The following is a 19659-nucleotide window of genomic DNA, read 5'->3' on the forward strand; positions in this document are numbered from 1 at the left end:
TGGTTGTTTCAGAAGGTGTCTGTGCAACCTCCTGACGAGAATGATGCTAAAGAGAGGCGGATTGACTTCACTCGAGACTGAGGGTGGAGGCTAAGAGTGGCGGGATGAAACAACAACTTGGTGGGAAAGTTTGGAACAGCCGGAGGGAGCGTCCGATGGGGCCGATCCTAATGCGCCCCATTGTCCTCTCGTCATCAGCATCCCACCCCCCTTTTCTCCTCCCTGTGTTTCAAAAAGTGGAGTCCGTTTCAGCATTGCCGTGGACTAGAAGAGACGAAGAACATTCCATTCACCATTCGGGTCATGGTCAAGTTATTGTTAGTTTTCATAAGAACCAACATAGGAAGAAGTCAGCAAGTGACAGACAATGAATTAACTTTCCTTTTTTTAGCAGCCAACCACGTGGGCTGGCGATTACTCGGTTCACCGACATTCATCCTTCACGCTTGCATCTTCCAGGTTCCAACACAGTTCTCTTACCACCCATTTGCTCATCCATGATCGAGGTCCGTGCTTGATCACGAGCACGACACGAGGATCTCTTTCTTTCCAGACTGCCATCATTTGAATTCCATCGTCCGTTCACTCAAATTTGGGTGCACTTCGAAACCCAACCCTCCCATGCGTAGAAGGTGGAGCGCATCCTTCGGTTCAGTTAAGTTCAGTTACGTGTTAAGAGAGGAAAGGGCCCTGATTATGCGCTATGGGTCTCCTTCACAGGTGCTCGGAGGGCCGGTTTCAATGGGGACTAGCCGGCTCAAAAGCAAAACCTCTAATACATGTTCACAAGGATTCTGAGCAGCTGACAGATGCCAACACTGCGTACGAGAGTTCCGAAAGTAACTGCGTATGCCATTTGTACCAGTAATATGTCAATAGTGTGTCAATCATCTCCCCAAATCTTAGCTAATCGCAAATGGAGAACCATAAGATACCATCAAACGGGATGGAGGAAAATAAGGCGGGGATCAAAGAAGAAGTAAAAAAAGAGGAGTCGCTGAAACGTAGTAAGACCCAACTCCAGGTCGAGACAAGCTCTCATGAAAATAGTCAAATGGCACATCCAACACTTTCAGAAACAGGCAAGGTAATTAGGAAAAGGGAAAAAAAAGTGATCACGAGTCAGACAAGGAAAACATCATAGCTTGTTCGGAAACATTCCCTCCCTGTCCACCACCAGCTAATAAAAACAGAGTACATGCAGAGATCAATGCGTAAGAGAGGCTATCAAAAACAGGAGCAATCACAAGAAGTCCAAGGATTGGAGAAGGAAAGAAAACAAAAAGGGAAAAAATAGAGAGAAAAGAAAAGTGGGGGGAAGGGGGGAAAATTTGCAGACATGGGTAAATATTAGAAGAGAGTTGTTAAAAAAAGAAATCAAGGCAGATCTCCAATGCCTACGGAGGATGGGTTGAAGCTAAACAACTTTTGCTGAGAGGCATCTCCACGCGGTGTCTCCTGCAACAATCCCCAGTGGCCTGTCGATCGGCGGCATTATTAAGACCACCACGTAAGTCATCGAATAGTGTAATTTTGTTGCTGTTTTTGGATGATTATGTGTCGTGCGATGCGACAGGGTTCGATTCAAATGCCCAACCACCCTGATAGTCTGCCCTTGATAGTTCGTCGTTCCCTTCTTGATGACTTCGCCAGCATTCCCACATAATACACATATTATGGAAGTAAGGCGACAATACTGCTCCTCGGTAAATAAGATTATCGTACAACGGCGGATGTTTGACCTATTGCTGCAAGATTATGTTGTGAAAATATCGGAAAAGGACATGGCAAGACAGAGACAGGGTATCTTTGCTTTTTTTCTTCGGATTTCTCGGCTTCTACCAGGCCCAGACCTTGAGCTGTGACGAGCGAAAGATGTTAGGACACTGCACCGCGACCTGACGAAGAACGACATGCTTACCAGAGAATCCCAAGAGCCTGTACACAGACTAATGCCGTCATTGCTGACTCCAAGACAGCTGACCCGGTTCTCGTGACCGCTAAGAGAGCCAACTTTGTCGCCTCGGAGAACATCCCACACCTTGCATGAAGTCAGCCAATTGTCCGTTTCGTCGCCAGGTTCGTTTTGAATATTAACATACCTTGCACTCAAAATCGTCATAACCAGCGAAAAGCAATCTTCCAGAGACGGAGAAAGCAACGGAAGTGATGCCACACAATATTTGGTCGCTCTGAGGAATTTGGGTTAGATCAATTACTACCTGTGTTGGTTTGGGGTGGGGGTGGAAGGGGCGTACCTGGTAAATGTTGAGTTCACGATCTGCACGAATGTCGAAGAGACGGCAGGAAGTATCATCCGAGCCCGTGCCGAATGCATTTCCGTCGGGGAAGAATTGGATAGCATTGATGTCCGATTCGTGTCCGGCGAAAGTCTGAACAGCCTTTCCGGTACGAATATCCCAGAGTTTCGCGAAAGCATCGCAGGCGCCCGAGACGAAGATGTTCTGGTTGGTAGGGTTAATGCTGATCGACATGACGTCGCCCAGGTGGTCGGCGAATTCAGTCACTTTCGAGCCCGATTCAATATCCCACAGCATGCAAGTCATGTCTCCGGACGAGGTGATAATACGGCGATCGTTGATGAAGCGGCAGCAAGAGAGGTATCCCGAATGTCCTGACAGCTCGCGCGCAACACGCGTGGGACCTTCGCGGGAAGAGAGGTTGTAGATTGAGCAGATGTTATCTAGACCACCACACGCAACGTAGTTTCCACTCGGGGCATAGGCGCAGGTCATGACCCACGATGACCTCAATGGGATTGCATGGACTTTGTTTGTAGTGTAGGCATCCCAGATTATAAGCTTTCCATCTTGCGAAGCAGAGACGAGATGACGTCGGTCGGTCGACCAGTGCATAGCGTAGATCTTGGCGAGATGACCCTTGAGCGTCCGACGGGGCTTCATTCCGATGCGAGGCAAAGTGTCGGTTTGATTTTGCGCGACCTGACGGACTGCACGGCCATTGTCAGTATTTCAGGAGATAGCACACAAGTCCCCGAATGTCGGGGGCTGCTCTTCCCTCACAGCATGGAAACGGGATTTCATACGAGTGGTATCGGCCAGCTCATCCTTTCTGCGCTTGATCCTATCCTTCAAGCCTTCAGCTTCGCGCCGGGCCGCGGTGATCTTGGCCTGCATCTGCTCGCCGCTCATATCGGCTGCCATCTTGACGGAGCAAGCCCCTGGAAAGGGTGATAATCAATTGATACAGGTGGGCGTGATCGGAACGAGAGAAGGAGACGGAGAAGACAGAGAAAAAGGGGGGAAGAAGGGTCGACAGCGACAGGCGTCTGAGTGATATCCAGGGGACTGGGAGCGAGTGTAGAAGGATTCGGGGAGAGGGGACGCGGGAAGAGGGCGGTAGGTGAAAGCTGAGGGAAGAAGGGTGAGAGCGAAGAGCGAAAGAGGGGGGTTTGATTGGATGTGGAGCGAGTCCGGCGGAAGCGACCGAGCGAAAAAGCAGGAAACTTTCGCCCCGGGGGGGGGGGATTTTTGGTCTGTATTGCAGGGGAAAAAGAAACTGCTTATGTGGATGGAATGAGAGGAAAACGAAAAAAATAAAATAAAATAAAATATTTTAAGGTAAGGGAAAATCGGATGAACAAACTGAAAAGGGGAGGTACAAAAGGTAAGAGGTAAAGAAAAATTCAATTCAATTCAAATAAAATACAAGGCATCTCAGATGACGAGTTGGTTGTCGTTAGCAATTGCAACCCCGGGGCAGTAGTAAATAGCACCAATAATCACCCGACGGTCCGGAACTGCCACCAGGAGGTCTTGAGTACTACTACAACTTCACCTGTCAACGTATGATGAGCCTTGACATGGAGATCAGACTACGATTCTCCCATCTCACTGGACGATCAATGTTCAAAACAAATTAAACATAGAGAGACTTCTGTGGTTACTTCTTAACGCGATCGATCCAACGGCTCAACAGGAACAGAACATAATGAAGAGAAATGCCTTTTTTTTAAATTAATTAATCAGATTGGAGCCTCCTGATGGAGATTTCACAATACCATGTCCCAATTACAAGAGACCATGATTGGTCAGCCAGCGTGGGTGCCACTCAGCTCCCAACTAACTAACTGTAGGTACCTACTTTAGGGGGTTGAGTTTAAGGGGAGGCAGAGAAGAAACGGAAATCTTCCATCCTCCATACCCAGTGGAGTCCTCACCATTTACACATACCCTGGTTGGCCATGGTGGAATTTCACATAGTGGAGGGCGGAAACTTAAAAAGACCACGGAAAAGTTAGCAAAAGTGGACCAAAATCAGCGTTGAAATACAGTAGTAGACAGTGGAGCATCAAATTGGGAGAGTGTGTAGAGAAATGCGAGTGATAGCAATCAGATCGAACGACAGTCAAGACTACAAACGGACTCTGTAGTGTGTCAGTCGGTTGTACTAAGGCTCATACAATCAAACATGGTCCTAGTAGGTTTTATGCAAGCCAAAAAGTTTATAGCTATGGAGTCATTAACTAACTAGTGTAGTGTTCTCTTAATAAGTAGTCCCTTACTAGTAGTCAAGGAGCCTTGCCCGATTAGGTCGAGGTAACGGACATGGCTGTATGGCATTGCACCATATAATCTAATCCATGTTCTCGAGTAGATCTTCTCCAACTATATTTTGGTATACTTTCCATGTTTTTTCCATAGATCGAGGCAAGGATTGGTATTATCTATTTCATTGAACTTTCATATAGCGGTTCGCATAATTGGGTACTCCGGGTAGTTGCAGCAGCATGTACTCCGCAGGGTGGGAGGACATCCTAAATTCAACGAGAATAAGGATCAACGTGTAACCCGCAGATCCCATATTGATTTGGAAGTAGCTGTCATGTTTATAAATGCCGGCGGCCATACTCCATAGGCGGCCATACATGCAAGGAGATTAATTGGGCCAATGTATAAATGTACTCCAGAGTATGAATGTCCATACATTCAGCTCAAGTCACGACCTATGCAGATGTCTTTAGCCTTGCATTTCCGGCTGGTGATACCCACAACCCTAGGTGGACAAAGCCACACACCAGATACCAACGAGTTTCATTCTTATTTGTGCTTCGGCTGTACAACCTTGGGGTACTGCATGAAACAGTGTGCAGTAGGCTCTCTATAATCGTATTCTAGTTACTAGTGTATATTGATTATCACTTACATCAACTGCTGAGCTCGGAGAATAAAGGCGATCCATTAAATTTACCTCTCTAGGTATACGGGTCATGACACCGAACCTACAAATGGGAACTGTTGACTGACTGACTTCCTCCGTATCGGTCATCGAAGGCAATACTACGTAGCGAGGGTAAAGATTGTAACAGCACCGTAAATACTTCGGGTCTAACCTACGTACTGTGGATAGGGATAAATGAACAAGTGGACGTGATTTGTGGATAATGCTGGTCAGTGTTCCCTGAAGTGGGGGCTCTATCGCGGAAATTGGTCGGCATATCCAATGATCTGGTCGATTGAGACTTTGTTCCGAGTGGTCCGTGAGACTGTCCTCATCTCGAGCAATAGCTCCACTGCTAAGAACATAGCTCGGAGACCGTGCCTGACTAGTTTGACCAACGCCCCTCCTCAGCGGAGGTCGTCATTACCCGTGATTAATAATAATAAAGCGCTATAGTACAGAAAGAGGATCATTGTTTTTGCCCCAGATTGTTGCCCAGCACACTTAGCCATGTCCTGCAGAGTCCTTACTCCGTATTGACCAACCCTTCTGCTCTCTTCAACAGCAGACCGATTCGATAGAAAAGGACGTTCTCATCCAACCCAATTTTGACCTTGTGACGACATATGGATTTCCCCCCCCGGCCCGGCTATGCCGGTTAGTAGCGTTTCAATTTTCTTGCCGGAAAATGGAGGCGCAGCTGCCCGTGGCTGAACGGGTAAAGCTGAATCCCAAGCCTTCCGGTTAGACAGTCGGTTCATCAACCGTGCATTATTGGGACAACAATAGCACTGGTCTACAGAGTCAGTACGAAAAGGGCGTTGGAATAACCCTAAATCCTGCAGGCCACACGATATAAATGGATCATACTTAGCCCTCCTGTAGGAATGGCTCCGGATAGCGCTGATTCTTGGGCGGCGGCTAGTTGTGGTCGCTTCCGCTGTGTTTTGCAGCCAGCGCTTGTCTGGTTTCTAATCATAGAACCTTGGGTTGTCTGTGCGTCTTGCTAAGACAAGTCATTGTTTGGCTGTAATGCTGGTTCTTGCTGTCGTACCTGAACCTGGTGGTAGTCCCATGGTTCTCAAATACTACTCCATATGCTCCGTACTGTACGGAGTACTCCGGAGTATGTTCGCAAGGACACTTGCGAACCTAAATGTCATACTCTGTTGGTCAAAATCTGAAAGTCATGGAAGATCATGGAGCTAGTATTGATCATCAAAGACTTGAACGGCGGATAACAACCACCTTTTCGAGGGGGCCATCAGATATTCGACTCGAGTTTTCCAAACAACACCATCATATCAGTACTTTGAAGCCTTGACACCACTGGCATTGGGGACACCGTATTGTGCAGAGTCTTTCTGTTTCATGAGAGTAAACCAAATGGTGGGTTCCGAGTTGGTCTTTGCGTGCTGGATCTACAGGACTCCGCTCGTTCCGGAAATGGGGCATCATTACGGAGCAAACCCACCGGAGGGGCTGGAGGTTCATAAGCGAGGGAGCCCAGAAGGGAGGTAATTTCCTGAAAAGCCCTTCACTCTCCACAGGTGAAATGGCGGTTGAATTCTGGGTAAGGACTTGTGCTGGGAGTGTCGGGGAATAGATACTTCCATACGAGCTTTTGTCGGTCGTATGTAATGCTATGAGCTATCCTGAAGTTTGTGTGATACACGGTGAAATAGAACTTTCAAGATGACATGAGTCAAGGATATCTTTGTTCCTGGCTCCGATATTACCACCTGACTCGTGAGACTACCCACAGTAGTTTATCCTGCACTATATTCGATGTTGGGCCCGCATCAAGGTCTTGTGACTTCGGTCCTAAACAATAGAGGTTAGGTTGCATATGAGTATGGGAAAAGAAATAGAAAAAAGAAAAATAAAAGAAAAAAGGGAAGTGAGTCTAGTGCTCATATGCAATCAGTACCCATGAGTAGTTCCATTTGGGTTTCAGCGCACAAGCATATACAGCTTATAGTCCAGCTCATAGCACGGGCTCACAAAATTCAACAAGTGTAGTCTATGGAGGCCCATGTTCAGCTGCAGAGGTATCAACGGCCGATAATCTGCATCTCTGGACCGAATATACGTAATTTTGACGAGCCAATGGATTGAATACAGCCGAATGGCTGCTCAGCGGAATATATCTTGACCATCGCCCTGTGGCCTCGGATTTAGCATGAGGATAGTTCATCCGATAATGATGTCCATTGAAAATAATCCGACACATGGCAGTTGGCCTTGTAGTACTCGGTGATGTGTATTGCGATTGGGCATCACATGATGAGGGTCTGGGTGCCATACGACATCTTGCCCTTTTCGGGTATATATGAGTTATGGAAATGTCATGGCTGGCATTTGAGGATTTGTAGGCCAGCATAATAGTCAATAAGGCTTAGAACTGGTCATGGTTGGTGTGGTGGACATATCAACGTACATCCGATAGAAAAGAGAATAGATTCCTTGAGAATACTCGGCTTTGTATACAGAAACCTTCAAAAATAGTTCTGGGCTCGAAATGGACTCCTCGGGCTCAAGATGACGGGGGAAGCGGGAAGAAAAACAAGATAAGATATTAGATCAGCAGAAGATTTATAGCATGTCGTGGTTATGATCAGGGACCTGTTACCCTGAACCGACATGCTTCCAACAGTGATCTAGAGGTAGGAAACGTGGAATATGAATATGAAGCACTATTGAGTTCTCCAAAGAGAAGACAACTTGACAAGGCGGTATGTTAGAGGAATGGTGCGAGTGTACTCTGGAGTACGTTGCAAGTCTGTTTTGATTGTATGTCACTGGTTGAAAATGGTCTAGACTACATTTGAATATATTCAATAGTCCAGTATATCGCGTGTTGGTGGACTTCGTAGATCAATATCTCGTGGATCCAAGTAAGGTTCATCTTAGGGCTGGGTCAAAGCGGAAAGCGAAGCGGTGAGATCAGGTCAGCAGAACAAGCATGCCACATACGTTACAGAATTAGTAATATGAATACATAGTCGTAATCAATTTGCCCCCCTTATATGGAGAACATTCTGGTTAGAGAAGAATCCCATGTGTTCAGCATGGACCTTAATTCTAATCTATTTAAACCCTACCGGAGTTCCCGACAATTTAACTAAAGGCAAGACTACGTAATGGATGGTTTGCATTAAGTATCTGAATGCCGGAATACCATGTAATTGGTAAGGCGTAGTCCTCGTTACAAGGAGCATCGGTTTCTACGATCTACGGGCTGCGATTTCCCCTCAATACAAGCAATTCCTAGCGCTTGAAGATGTGCTTAGGTTGCAGTTGCCATCTCCACTGCGTAGGACAGGTGGGAAAATAAATAAAGAAAGGGAAAAAGAAAGGATGAAATGAGAAGAAAGAAATAAGCAAATAAAGGGCAAGGGCCGAAAGGAAAGTCTATCGATCGAGGTCGACAATAGAAAGAAATTTGGTCGCAGTGGCGGGTGGCGGGCACAGGAGAAGAGGACGGTTCTCCGTAACGGGAGACAATCGCCTGAGGCGCCTGACTTTGAGAAGGAGAGACTCCGCTTTCGCTTTTTTGGCCCAAAAAGCCAAGTCCCCGAAGTCACTCTCATTCCCTCTCGGTCGACTTTTGCCCCCATCAGTCAACTCATAACATCGACTCCGTCTCCCTGACATTCACGCGGCGTGGTGTTTATCGTTTGGGGTTTCCCGCCTATCCCTGTGGCTCCTTTTTGTACTGTACAGTTCTCTTCATCTTTGCGCTCATTGCGTTCGCATCTCCCGGTGGATCATCACCCATTAGGCCTGACGGACTTGGTGACCGAACGAGTCTTGGCTTGGATCAAATCTCCCTTTCAACCTCCTCATCCTTTCTGCAAACATCCTCCATCCCCAATCATCGACTTGGCCCCGAGGGTCCCCCCTAGACTATCGCAGATTTTCACGTTTAACCCTTCATGACCTGGGAATAAACAGTCCGAATCTCCTTTAGATTCTCTGCCAACTTCTCACTCCCCCCTCGAGTCACACCTTGAGCGAATTGGTTTTCCCATCTTACTTTAGGGGAGGAAAGCAGCCACCACGGATCGAATTCTCCATCGTCCTGACATCCCTCATCTGACGGAATTTCATCTACGAAACCTATCCCCTTTACGATCCTCTCGCCCATCATGCGGGAGGTCAACTTCAGCATCCCAAATGTCAACAAGGCTTCGGTGAACATCACAACTACCCTTTACGACCGCCGTGCCCTCGATTGCACATCAACACTGCCCCTCATAAATTCACTCAACCATCTCGCCTATCTGACCACTTCCTCCGCTCGAATTCGCGATATCCTCACGGTCGATGGCGGCATTGAACGGTTGGTCTGCATCCTCAAAGAGGGTCGCAGTAGAGATTTGATGGAAATGTGGAAGTGGAGCCTCGCCTTCCAGTGTGTGGTCAACATCGGGGTGCGGGGCTCAGAGAGCGTGAGGACGAGGGTAGTCGAAGCGGACATGGTGCCAGTGATTGCGACCATTCTTGACAATTACATCAAGGTGGTGGACAAGGCGCGGGCACGAGCGGATAGCGAAAACCAAAGACACTCATCACGGCATCACCCCAAGGCGGCTCCTGCCGCGGGCGATGTGACCGGACGCCCGTCCTTCCCAGACCAGTCATCCAACAGTGAGCAACGCACCTCTCGCCGCCAGGCACCTCCCCCGTCGATTGAAATCCCGGCATTCCTCCACCAAAACACAAATGCGCCCGACACAAACGCCATGGACGTCACCTCGTCGCCTCGTGCCCCCATGACATCGCCCCCGGAGAGAAGCACGTTCGGACAGGAGGCCCACATCCACAGATCGCACGATGGTCGCCATTTGCACACTGGCCATCGTCACAGGGCGATGCAGCCCCTGGCTACCGCCTTGCCACCCATGGACACCGCCGATGGCTTCGGTCTGCGTCCCGTGCGGGACACGGAAAGACTCCCCAGCATGTTGCCCACCTTACACAACGGGATTACATCGCAGCCTGATTCCCCGACGACCCCCAACGGCCCTGTGCAGCCTCGTAGCCATGCCCAGACGTCTGCCGCCAGACAGCGACCCACGTTGAGGCAGCAACAGTCGGCATCGGGAGATTCTGATGATGGGAATGGAGAAGGCTCCACCCTGGGCGACAACGCCGGCTCAGCAGAGACATCGGAGCCCATTGTTGGCCTCCAGAACGAAATGGAGATTGACGAAGTGAGCGACCGGCAAACTATGATAGACGGCGTTTCCAATTCCCATGATCTGACCGTGACCGATCCGTCCGAAAGCCAAGAAGCCGAGACGTTCAACATCAGTCATCGTTCCACGGTGGATGGCAGCATCATCAACAACGACACCACGCAGACCAACACGGCTCTGGGGCTATCTCCGACACAGGCCGCCAATAACGCTAACTCTCCCGCTCTCGTCCCGAGTCCATACACCCTGTACTTCCGCGACCGGTCTGCAGTCCCTCAGAATGTCCTGACGACAATGCCCCGTGATGAGGATGTCTTGATGTCTCTCCAATTGTTGGCCTACGTCTCGAAGTATTGCAACCTTCGGTCATATTTCCAACACTCTCACCTCGTGCCGAAGCTCAAAGTCGACCGTGAACTTCAGATGCTGGAAGAAGGAGCGTCGCCGATCGAACCGCCAGAGGAAGAGGAGGAGTACATGCTTCCTGACGATGTCAACATCTTCCCCTTGGTGGAAAAGTTTACGGTGCGTCATCACTCCAAAGACATGCAGTACTGGGCTTGCGTCGTCATGAGGAATCTCTGCCGCAAGGACGAGTCGAGAGGTGGCATTCGGCAATGCGCATACTACAAGTGCGGTAAATGGGAAGAGTTCCAGCGACAATTTGCCAAGTGTCGCCGTTGCCGCCGCACCAAGTACTGCAGCAAAGATTGTCAGAAAGCCGCGTGGGTGTATCATCGTCACTGGTGCCACACCACGCCATGATATGAACGGATGAACTTTGTCTAATATATCTAATGCATACCTGGCTTGCATAGCGTCATACCTGCCATCTTTTCTTTTTGTTTTCGAGATTCCACATCTACCCGTGCATGGCATTTCAGAACCTGGCGGCGTTTCTCTTCATCTCAAGATACCTTTTGTGTGTTGTCTATTCCTGCAATTCCCATATCTCAAACCTTGTTATTACACCCACTGTTCCATTAACGTTGGGCATGATGCCTGTTTACTGCTCATATGGATAACTTCTAGCGGTCATGAATCTGCACACGGTGTTTTCCCAAACACTGGGCCTTTCTGTCATTCATATTCCTGTTGCTCATTTTTCCCCCATCGTTTCCCATTGGTTATCTTGAAACAATCCATACTTCATCTCCTCGACGTCGGACGATTTTCCTTTTGTCAGTAGCTGTTTAGCATATTCCTTGGCCCAAACGGTCTTGTTGGGAGCATCTTCTTTTGGCCTTTTGTGTTATTGTCGATATTTCTCCATTGGCGAACCATTGGTCTTGGCTTCTAAATACCATAGTGAATGTTCTGCTTAACGGCCGTTTTGTCTACTCTGTTCATTGCGCTCAGTGCATCCATGTGCATAATATGTTTTGATTAATCTCCTTCTATGAATTGAATAGTCTCATGACTTGGTTATAGTTCAGTGTTGGGACCCCGTTCTTTTACTGCTTGATGTTGGATAACAAGGTGTATAACGCAAGCGGAATAGAATACAGCCCTGTGGTCTCGAAGCCACATTCCAGCTATCATTTATCGAACTTGTACGTTGCAGCCAAGCGTGCCTCTAAGTGTTCTTGAGCCGTCAGTGTTCGCTTGCCTGGTTCCAGACTCCCAGCTCCGCCGCCGAAGCCAACTTTCTCGTCCTGGACACCACTCTCCTTGCACTTCTGTCGATGGGCGGTTACTATATCACTAGGGACAGGAACCAGTTCTGTCTTATCCAGGGGGTGGCAAAAGAAGACGATACTGTAACGATCCTGCGGGTTGGGACTCTGTTGCTCAGATAGTGGGAAGACGACGCGGTGGACGGTTGATTTCAGTAGCCCATCTGTCCAGTAACTGAGCAAGTCGCCGATATTGACTAGGATAGGTGGGAAAGGGAAGGCAGCATCCCGGTCCTCCTCAGCAGTTTGCCCCGGTTGCACTGGGACGGGTGCCCAAGTTCCTTCTGGCGTCAGGATCTCCAGGCCTGGCTGGCCAGGACGCTGGAAGAGCAAGGTGACGCTGCCATAGTCGGAATGGGCGCCTGCACGAACGTCGGTACCGTGCTGGTAGGATGAGGTTGCCGGGGAGGCAATTGAAGGGTAATAGAGGTAACGCAGATTACAGCCTGTCGGGCCTTGGCTGGGGTCGTGACGAGCCGTGAAGAAGTCCTCCGGTATCTCGAGTCCAAGTGCTAGCAGCTTGAGGATCCTGTCGCAGGTTTTGTTACAGAGATCTGCGAAATGAGCTATTTCTGGCTCATGTGAAGTCAGGGATCGCGGCAGTGGGTGTTGGGCCTTTCCGTCTTTGAATTCCCCAAAGTTGAATGCCCTGGGTATGATCTTAGTTTGATTGCGGGTAATTATGGGGATTTCCTACTCACTCTTTGAAGTCACCTGTCTATGGGCACAGATAGTAAGTACAGTCACAGTCATCAGTCACAACTACGGCTGGAGACGAAGTCATAGTTACCCGTTGATGCTCTGGGTCCAGGGTCTCGACATGCATACCGGACCAGCCATAGTTCTAGGGCTGTCAGTTACTTTATTGCTTTATACACCCCCTCGTATAAAGGTTGTTTATACTCACATTGGGCTGGATCCGACAAGCCGCCTTTTCCTCCACGGGGGACTTAAAGAACTGCCTCGACTATCATCGCTGAGTCAGTTACGCCGATGTATAAACACATGGTTCTCAATGGGAGAGAGCCTGCGTGGTTGCGAAAAATTTGGTCGTACAAGATCAAAAGCCTTCTCAACATCACTGACAGTGAAGTCAGTTCCTTTGCTGCTCACGTAGAGGAAGCCATATTTCGCGGCTGCGTCCAGCATCGCCTTCCCCACGGCGGGGTCGTTCGGGTTCGAGATGTCCAAAATCGGGAGTTGAATGAGGGGCCCCACGGGTGTGTTGTCGCCTGCCATGATGAGACTTCGGTTGTACCACGGATATGTTGAATTGACATGGATTCTGCAATTATAATAGAAGAGGGAAAAGGGGAGGGGAGTACCGGAATATAAAGATAGAGACGGAGCTACGGTTATCTCTTATCAAAACTCGACGGTTGTCGGATCGGAGCGATGCGACAGGTCCTTTTGAGTGAAGATTAAGAAATAGGCAGTGAACTATCGGTCTTCTAGCAGGAAATAAAAAAAAAACCCTACTGAGCCAATAGTTGAGGGGTAGAGAACTGAGGTTACTGGTGTGTATAGTAGTTAAGACGTATATCGGTATATCCTTACGTGGTTGAAGTATATATTTCGTACAGTCGAAATACATAAATCTACCTATATCTCCTGGGCAATACTTGAAGACATAGGTCATGAAGCCAAATCGCGAAAAAAAGAGAAGTGCTAAAGGAATAGACATATATATACATTCGTACCGAAAACCGGATCAATTGGAAAGGATCTGAGGCAGTGAAGGACTTGGATATAATATAATATTCGACAGTTGGCTGACCGTGGAAGCACCGCCTTTGCAGCCAATGGAAGCAAATGATCATTTGGATTGATCGCCCAAAAACAACGAACTTCAACACCACCAACTGGACTCGTGCCACCCCTCCGTGTTTCCTCTCCCTTCTTCTCTCCCTCCTCTACGTTTCCATTCTCCTCCCTATACTGCTTTTTGTGGACTCCTTTCCCCTCTCCACTTCTCTTCTCCTCTCCGGTCACCCTCACCGGAATCTCCATGCCTGGTATCCGCTAAAGGTTCCTTGGTCCCTGACACAGCTCCAGCTCCAATTATGCCGAGTAAGCTCCTGCTGCAGCTCCCTCTGCCCTAACTGAGATGACGGTCGACTGACTGGTAATTTCTTTCTCTCAAAAGTCCGCCCATTGGATGAATGGGCCGCTGCCCGCACGCAGTCTCTCCCACTCTCCGCCCTCAAAGGTGCCGTCGTCGGTATCGATGCGTCACATTACATTAAACAGCACCTCCTCCACCCTTCCACCCGTGAGCCTCTCTTGGTCGCTCTTGGCGGATTTCCGTTCGCTCTGAGGAACAATATCGAACGAGAGCTGCAGACCTTCAAGGACTCAGGCGTAACATGTGTTTTTGTCTTCGACGGTCTCGACTTTGGTACTAAGAACCAGCGACCCCACGTATCGCCGGAGTCAGTACGGGCATTTGAGCAAGCCTGGGACCTCTATGACCAACAACAGGCTGATCAAGTGGTGGACGCATTTAGTGGTGCAGGTAGGGACTGCCTGGACCCTTGAATCGAGGAGCGACTCGCTCCGCGCCGTCTGAAGCTGCACTGACAATGTCTGGGTATTCTAGGCACTCCTCGACCGGAATCACTCTATCGGTTCTTGCAGCGTATTCTTCATAATAATGGTATAGATTATATTGTCGCTCCTTATAGTGCTGCGGCTCAGGTGAGATGGCGGCCCGAGAAGATTTGCTGTACCCAATTTCTAAGCGCTTTCTGACAGCTAACTATTGAATAGCTCGCCTACCTCTCAAAAGGCTCCAATCCCCTAGTGGACGCAGTGTGCGGGCCATCGGAAGTCTTGATGTTCGACGTGGACAAGCTAATTACCCGGATTGACGCCGACCCAGCGCAGTTTTGCTGGATAACCAAACAGACATGCCAGGAGGAATTGGGTAGACTGTCTAATGAGCAGTTCCTGGACTTCTGTCTCCTCCTGGGATCTTTATTCCTACCGACATTCCCCATATTCGAGAACCCCGCCTTTCCTGGAAAGGGCGCTACCATTCGGGATGCTCTACCGATGTTCAACTCTGCTGGACGGAGCGCCCTCTCGCTGTGCGCCCAGTTCGAGGAAGATCGCCGTATGCAGGAGCTTCAATACACAGACCGTTACAAGCGTGCATTCATGACAGTGAAGCACCATGTGTTTATAGACGCGGAAGGACGGGTGGGCCCGATGGACCCAGAGAACACCTCTTCTGACATGCACGAGCTGATCGGCCAGCGTCTTCCCGAAGAACTCTACTTTTATCTCTCAAAAGGTGTCTTGGGCGCTGATGTGCCCAACTACCTGACGTCTGGCGAGGTCGTGGTGTCTCGGCCTTTGGGCGTGGAAGATACAGAAATCTATCGCCAGGTTGCCGGGACCACTCTTACTCCAATTAGAACCCAAGCGATATGCCTGCTTTCTAATTCCCTCCATAGATTCTACCAGACTAAAGTGATCCAAGTGCGTACTTGGTATGACGAGAGGTCCGATACATCAGTCAACCTCAAGTCTTTGCCTTCGGTCAAAGATACTATTCAGTCTTGGAAGATACGTATTGACCAGCTACCGGAGGGGTTGAAGAAACTGCAGGTTAGTCTGTTGATGACCGTTGAGTTTACAGCGCTCCGCTAACCGGAAACCAGCGATCGACTGGTCCGTTCAAGTTTGCCGTCCAAAGCTTGAAGGATTCAGAATTTGTGTCCAAGTCTCTGTCTGCCAGGGAGTCCCAGGTATGTCCCGTTTTGCTCGAAGCTATGCAAACACGGAACTCTGATTAGTGCCAGCCATTGTCGTCCCAAGAAGAGACTCTAGCCAACGTTTTCTGGAGATTCTTACAACTGCGTGGGTATATCGACGAGAAACACCAGCTCACCTCTTGGGGCCTTTGTCTGGAGCAAGCTCTATCGGTACTTGACCCAGCCGATAACCTTGAAGAGGCTACTTTCCTTGCTATTGAGATGGTACGCTTCGGTGTCCTCAATGCGAAGCAATGGTTTGCTCACGTATCGGGGGGCCCGATGAGAGGTTCTGGTAAGCTAAATGAGGCCTCCTTCTATATTCTTAGAGCCATAACTGATATGTCATTAAGATGAGGATAAGAACTTTAATATTCTCGTCTCTCGCGTGGCGTGTATCGCTAAACTACAGCATAAGAGCATTGGCTACTCTGGACCTTTGAGCCGGCAGCTACTCTGCTACCGATCATTGGTTTCAGAAGTCCGTGCCACATTAAGGAATCTGATTGAAGTCGTTTTGACTGGTCTTCTACTCAGTGGAGATGCTGATAGGGATCGGGATGACTGGACTGGATTGAGCGTCAAGTAAGCAGACCTTGCTGTAGGCAACGGATGACTGGCCTAACATGATGTAGATTGCCCTTTATCGACGATAATGACTGCGGCCTGGGTATTGCCGTCCGCACATACCTTGATGACTTGCCCCTGCAGTCCGACCCGACATCGCCAGAGGCACGGGCTGAAGTGAAGTCGAAGGGTAAGGAATGGTTCCAACACAGCGATAGCTTTACAGGTAATTTGGATTTGGCTTTCAAGCTTTGGGATGCGGTGAGTTTATCTTATTCCATTGACTTCTGACGTGAACTCCGGACTAATTTCATCTTGCAGGTCTACAAAGGAACACAGCACGCAGGGAAAGAATTCAAGGACGGTAAACTATTTGGGGACGCAAACAGCTGGTTGGCTGAAAGGCGGTGATAATATTTACTGAGAATAAGAGGTGCAGAAGAATATGAACTACCGTAATTCAACATTTCTGAAGATCTACACGATCCTACAAGTTGTGGTGATATGGAATCGCCACCGCTTGATGGATGAGTTTACACTATCTATCCAACAAACCATGTAGTAGTAGAAAGGTGGTGAAACATACAATGATCAACTACAACTTAGTAGATTTATTTTTATTTTATTTTATAATGTTTCCTGAACACAATGGATGGGAGTTGAAGCTGGTACCCTTTGTCAGCTGATACCAAGTGTCCTCTTTCCGACCCGCTTTTGTCGATCCGCCGCGGAGCTCTTTGGCTCTTTGGCTCTTTGGCTCTCCGCGCCGATGCTCCATTTATCAGTCAACTTTCATTGCTCCGGAAATTGATCATTTGCAGTCAAGGCGCAATTGTTTCAACCTCTGTTCCCGAACGATAAAGCTTGTCTCCACGTTTTATCTTCCCAATTGTCATCATGGCTCGTCTGAGCTACCTGCTCGTGAGCTGCCTTAGCGTCGTGAGCGCTGCTTCCGCAGTCGTCGATCTAGTCCCCAAGAACTTCGACAATGTCGTGCTCAAGTCCGGCAAGCCCGCCCTCGTTGAATTCTTCGCCCCCTGGTGCGGTCACTGCAAGAACCTGGCGCCTGTGTACGAGGAGCTTGGACAAGCTTTCGCTCACGCCGAAGACAAAGTTACCATCGGCAAGGTTGATGCTGACGAGCACCGCGATCTCGGCAAGAAGTTCGGTATCCAGGGATTCCCTACTTTGAAATGGTTCGATGGCAAGAGTGACAAGCCTGTGGACTACAATGGCGGTCGTGATCTGGAGAGTCTGTCTAGCTTCGTGTCGGAAAAGACGGGCATCAAGCCTCGTGGCCCCAAGCAGGAGCCCAGCGAGGTTGAGATGCTGACTGATTCCTCTTTCAAGACTACTATCGGAGGTGACAAGGATGTTCTGGTTGCTTTCACCGCCCCTTGGTGTGGACGTGAGTTTGTCCTTTCCTTATCCTGGACTATTTATTGGATTTGTCACGGGGTGCTAATTGGCCACCAGACTGCAAGAACCTCGCCCCTACCTGGGAGTCCCTCGCTAAGGACTTCGTCCTCGAGCCCAACGTTGTGATCGCCAAGGTTGATGCTGAAGCTGAGAACGCCAAAGCCACTGCCCGGGAGCAGGGTGTCACCGGATACCCGACCATCAAATTCTTCCCCAAGGGCTCCAAGGAGGGTATTGCCTACTCTGGCGCTCGCTCCGAGGAGGCCTTCGTTGAGTTCGTGAACGAGAAGGCTGGCACTCACCGCGCCGTCGGAGGCGGTCTCGATGACAGAGCTGGCACCATTGCCTCCCTCGACGAGCTGGTCGCCAAGTACACCTCCTCCCAGAACGTTGAGGAGCTCCTCGGTGAGGTGAAGAAGGCTGCCAAGGGCCTGCAGGACAAGTACGCCCAGTACTATGTTAAGGTTGCCGAGAAGCTCAGCCAGAACAAGGAGTATGCCGACAAGGAATTCGCTCGTGTGAAGAAGATCATCGCCAAGGGCGGTTCGGCACCGGAGAAGGTCGACGACCTCATCTCCCGTAGCAATGTTCTGCGCCAGTTCCTGAGTCAGGAGAAGGCCGATATGGACATGAAGGATGAGCTGTAAATGTACAACCTCGTATATGACGTGATGGGGATACACCCGGAGAGCTAGCTATATGTGATATGAACGTGCTCTTGGTTATAGAAATTTTGGAATAAGTCCGTCTCTGTAGAACTTCTCTAGAGACAATGAATGAAAACGAAACATTTACACCACGTCATGAAATACACCGCATCAATGAAAAATAACCAGATAACATTCTCAGGGTATCGTATGCAATCGTCTAAGAACACGAAGAACAAGGCCCTGCAAAGACGCAAACCTCTAATCAAGACGAGAAAACGTAATAAATGCTCAAAGAACCAAACTCCCCATAGAATCAAGACCAAAGCCCCAGTCTAACCCCATCACGCCATCCACCTTCGCAATCCCGATTACTTGGTCGGACTCCCCGGTCCTGTCGGTGTACTCGGATCCCCAACAGTTGTTAACGAAGCCTCCAACTCATCAAGCCGCCTTGCCATATCATCCACTACCGCTGTTCGTCAGTCACCTGAACTAACATGTTCTCTTTGGGGGTAAATAGGACAAGACCTACGTTTCCCGAACATCTCCCGCGACACATTATCGAATTTATGCTGTAATTGATCGAGGAGGTCATCCACAGCTTGTGCGAGCTGGCCCTGTGCATCGGTAGCCTGGTTGTAGTTTAGTACACATATTGACCGGTAAGATGAGGAGGGGTGAGGGGACGCACCTGTTCGCCAGTGGGGGGAGTAACAGCCTCGGAGGTAGAGACAGATTTATTGTCGTCTTCCGTCATTTTGAGCCGACAAACGAATGATAAGAAAACAAATAAAATGATAATCAAGATTACGTCACAAAGGAAAAAAAAAACAAAAGAGAGACGTCAAATACGATCCCAATCAGACCCTGGGCACCAGTATGTATACAGCCAGGAGGCGCAAGTCATCACGGTAAGATGCGCGCATACATACTTACCACATACCATACAAAACCCAGGATCAACTATTCTCCATCCCCGATAAATAGCCCGTCTAATCCTGACATAGCCTAGTGCATCCTTATCAACGGCTCTAACCGGATCAGGTCTAGTTCATATCCCAAAAAAATTCCCGTGGTTGCTACTTTGATCGTCTGGCTCCGACAAGTTCTGGTTTTCGAGTGTTAGGATACCCTTCTTTTTTTGTCTCTCTTCTCTCTTTTACGTTTCTATATTACGGAACTT

The 19659-nt window shown here is 49.0% G+C and overlaps 6 protein-coding genes across 6 annotated transcripts; 3 read left to right on the plus strand and 3 right to left on the minus strand.

Annotated features, from left to right (window-relative positions):
• Positions 1–831: 831 nt before the first annotated feature.
• On the minus strand, positions 832–3655 carry F9C07_2165556 (G protein complex beta subunit SfaD). Its single transcript, XM_041293311.2, has 5 exons — positions 3068–3655; positions 2259–2971; positions 2103–2192; positions 1922–2041; positions 832–1859 (listed from the first exon to the last, which is right to left on the minus strand). Exons 1-5 carry the CDS (start codon positions 3183–3185, stop codon positions 1839–1841), a joined length of 1062 nt encoding a protein of 353 aa, XP_041148178.1. The 5' UTR covers positions 3186–3655; the 3' UTR covers positions 832–1838.
• A 5698-nt stretch (positions 3656–9353) lies between these two features.
• F9C07_9010 (MYND-type zinc finger protein samB) lies at positions 9354–11171 on the plus strand (the record flags this gene model as incomplete). The annotated part of the gene is made up of 1 exon (XM_041286558.1): positions 9354–11171. The coding sequence occupies one exon, from the start codon at positions 9354–9356 to the stop codon at positions 11169–11171; it is 1818 nt and encodes a 605-aa protein (XP_041148179.1).
• A 386-nt stretch (positions 11172–11557) lies between these two features.
• F9C07_1702721 (iron/ascorbate family oxidoreductase) lies at positions 11558–13535 on the minus strand. Its single transcript, XM_041293285.2, has 5 exons — positions 13139–13535; positions 12990–13049; positions 12873–12926; positions 12784–12800; positions 11558–12731 (listed from the first exon to the last, which is right to left on the minus strand). The coding sequence occupies exons 1-5, from the start codon at positions 13319–13321 to the stop codon at positions 11945–11947; spliced, it is 1101 nt and encodes a 366-aa protein (XP_041148180.1). The 5' UTR covers positions 13322–13535; the 3' UTR covers positions 11558–11944.
• Positions 13536–13672: 137 nt separating this feature from the next.
• Positions 13673–17061, plus strand: F9C07_1704598 (XPG I-region protein). Its single transcript, XM_071508325.1, has 9 exons — positions 13673–14152; positions 14229–14597; positions 14682–14779; positions 14852–15694; positions 15748–15834; positions 15889–16135; positions 16194–16425; positions 16476–16668; positions 16729–17061. The coding sequence occupies exons 1-9, from the start codon at positions 14146–14148 to the stop codon at positions 16816–16818; spliced, it is 2166 nt and encodes a 721-aa protein (XP_071364605.1). The 5' UTR covers positions 13673–14145; the 3' UTR covers positions 16819–17061.
• Positions 17062–17132: 71 nt separating this feature from the next.
• F9C07_2285329 (putative disulfide isomerase) lies at positions 17133–19380 on the plus strand. Its single transcript, XM_041293297.2, has 3 exons — positions 17133–17815; positions 17884–18942; positions 19009–19380. Exons 1-2 carry the CDS (start codon positions 17305–17307, stop codon positions 18471–18473), a joined length of 1101 nt encoding a protein of 366 aa, XP_041148182.1. The 5' UTR covers positions 17133–17304; the 3' UTR covers positions 18474–18942; positions 19009–19380.
• On the minus strand, positions 18845–19233 carry F9C07_9014 (heat shock factor binding protein 1-domain-containing protein; the record flags this gene model as incomplete). The annotated part of the gene is made up of 3 exons (XM_041293286.1): positions 18845–18942; positions 19009–19108; positions 19168–19233. 3 exons carry the CDS (start codon positions 19231–19233, stop codon positions 18845–18847), a joined length of 264 nt encoding a protein of 87 aa, XP_041148183.1.
• Positions 19381–19659: the final 279 nt, after the last annotated feature.

The sequence above is a fragment of the Aspergillus flavus genome, chromosome 5, assembly GCF_009017415.1.
Source record: "Aspergillus flavus chromosome 5, complete sequence".
Classification (NCBI taxonomy): Eukaryota; Fungi; Ascomycota; class Eurotiomycetes; order Eurotiales; family Aspergillaceae; genus Aspergillus; species Aspergillus flavus.

What these genes read in the sequence shown, in the direction of transcription:
- F9C07_2165556 (XM_041293311.2), bottom strand. Translation starts at nt 3,185, where the DNA reads ATGGCAGCCGATATGAGCGGCGAGCAGATGCAGGCCAAGATCACCGCG. An exon ending in TGAGCTGGCCGATACCACTC is followed by an intron (nt 2,972 to 3,067) that starts GTATGAAATCCC and finishes ATGGCCGTGCAG; the next exon opens with TCCGTCAGGTCGCGCAAAAT. An exon ending in CAGGCTCTTGGGATTCTCTG is followed by an intron (nt 1,860 to 1,921) that starts GTAAGCATGTCG and finishes CGCTCGTCACAG; the next exon opens with CTCAAGGTCTGGGCCTGGTA.
- F9C07_1702721 (XM_041293285.2), bottom strand. Translation starts at nt 13,321, where the DNA reads ATGGCAGGCGACAACACACCCGTGGGGCCCCTCATTCAACTCCCGATT. An exon ending in TTGAGAAGGCTTTTGATCTT is followed by an intron (nt 13,050 to 13,138) that starts GTACGACCAAAT and finishes CAGCGATGATAG; the next exon opens with TCGAGGCAGTTCTTTAAGTC. An exon ending in CTTGTCGGATCCAGCCCAAT is followed by an intron (nt 12,927 to 12,989) that starts GTGAGTATAAAC and finishes TGACAGCCCTAG; the next exon opens with AACTATGGCTGGTCCGGTAT.
- F9C07_1704598 (XM_071508325.1), top strand. An exon ending in GGACGCATTTAGTGGTGCAG is followed by an intron (nt 14,598 to 14,681) that starts GTAGGGACTGCC and finishes TGGGTATTCTAG; the next exon opens with GCACTCCTCGACCGGAATCA. An exon ending in CTTATAGTGCTGCGGCTCAG is followed by an intron (nt 14,780 to 14,851) that starts GTGAGATGGCGG and finishes ACTATTGAATAG; the next exon opens with CTCGCCTACCTCTCAAAAGG.
- F9C07_2285329 (XM_041293297.2), top strand. Translation starts at nt 17,305, where the DNA reads ATGGCTCGTCTGAGCTACCTGCTCGTGAGCTGCCTTAGCGTCGTGAGC. An exon ending in CACCGCCCCTTGGTGTGGAC is followed by an intron (nt 17,816 to 17,883) that starts GTGAGTTTGTCC and finishes ATTGGCCACCAG; the next exon opens with ACTGCAAGAACCTCGCCCCT.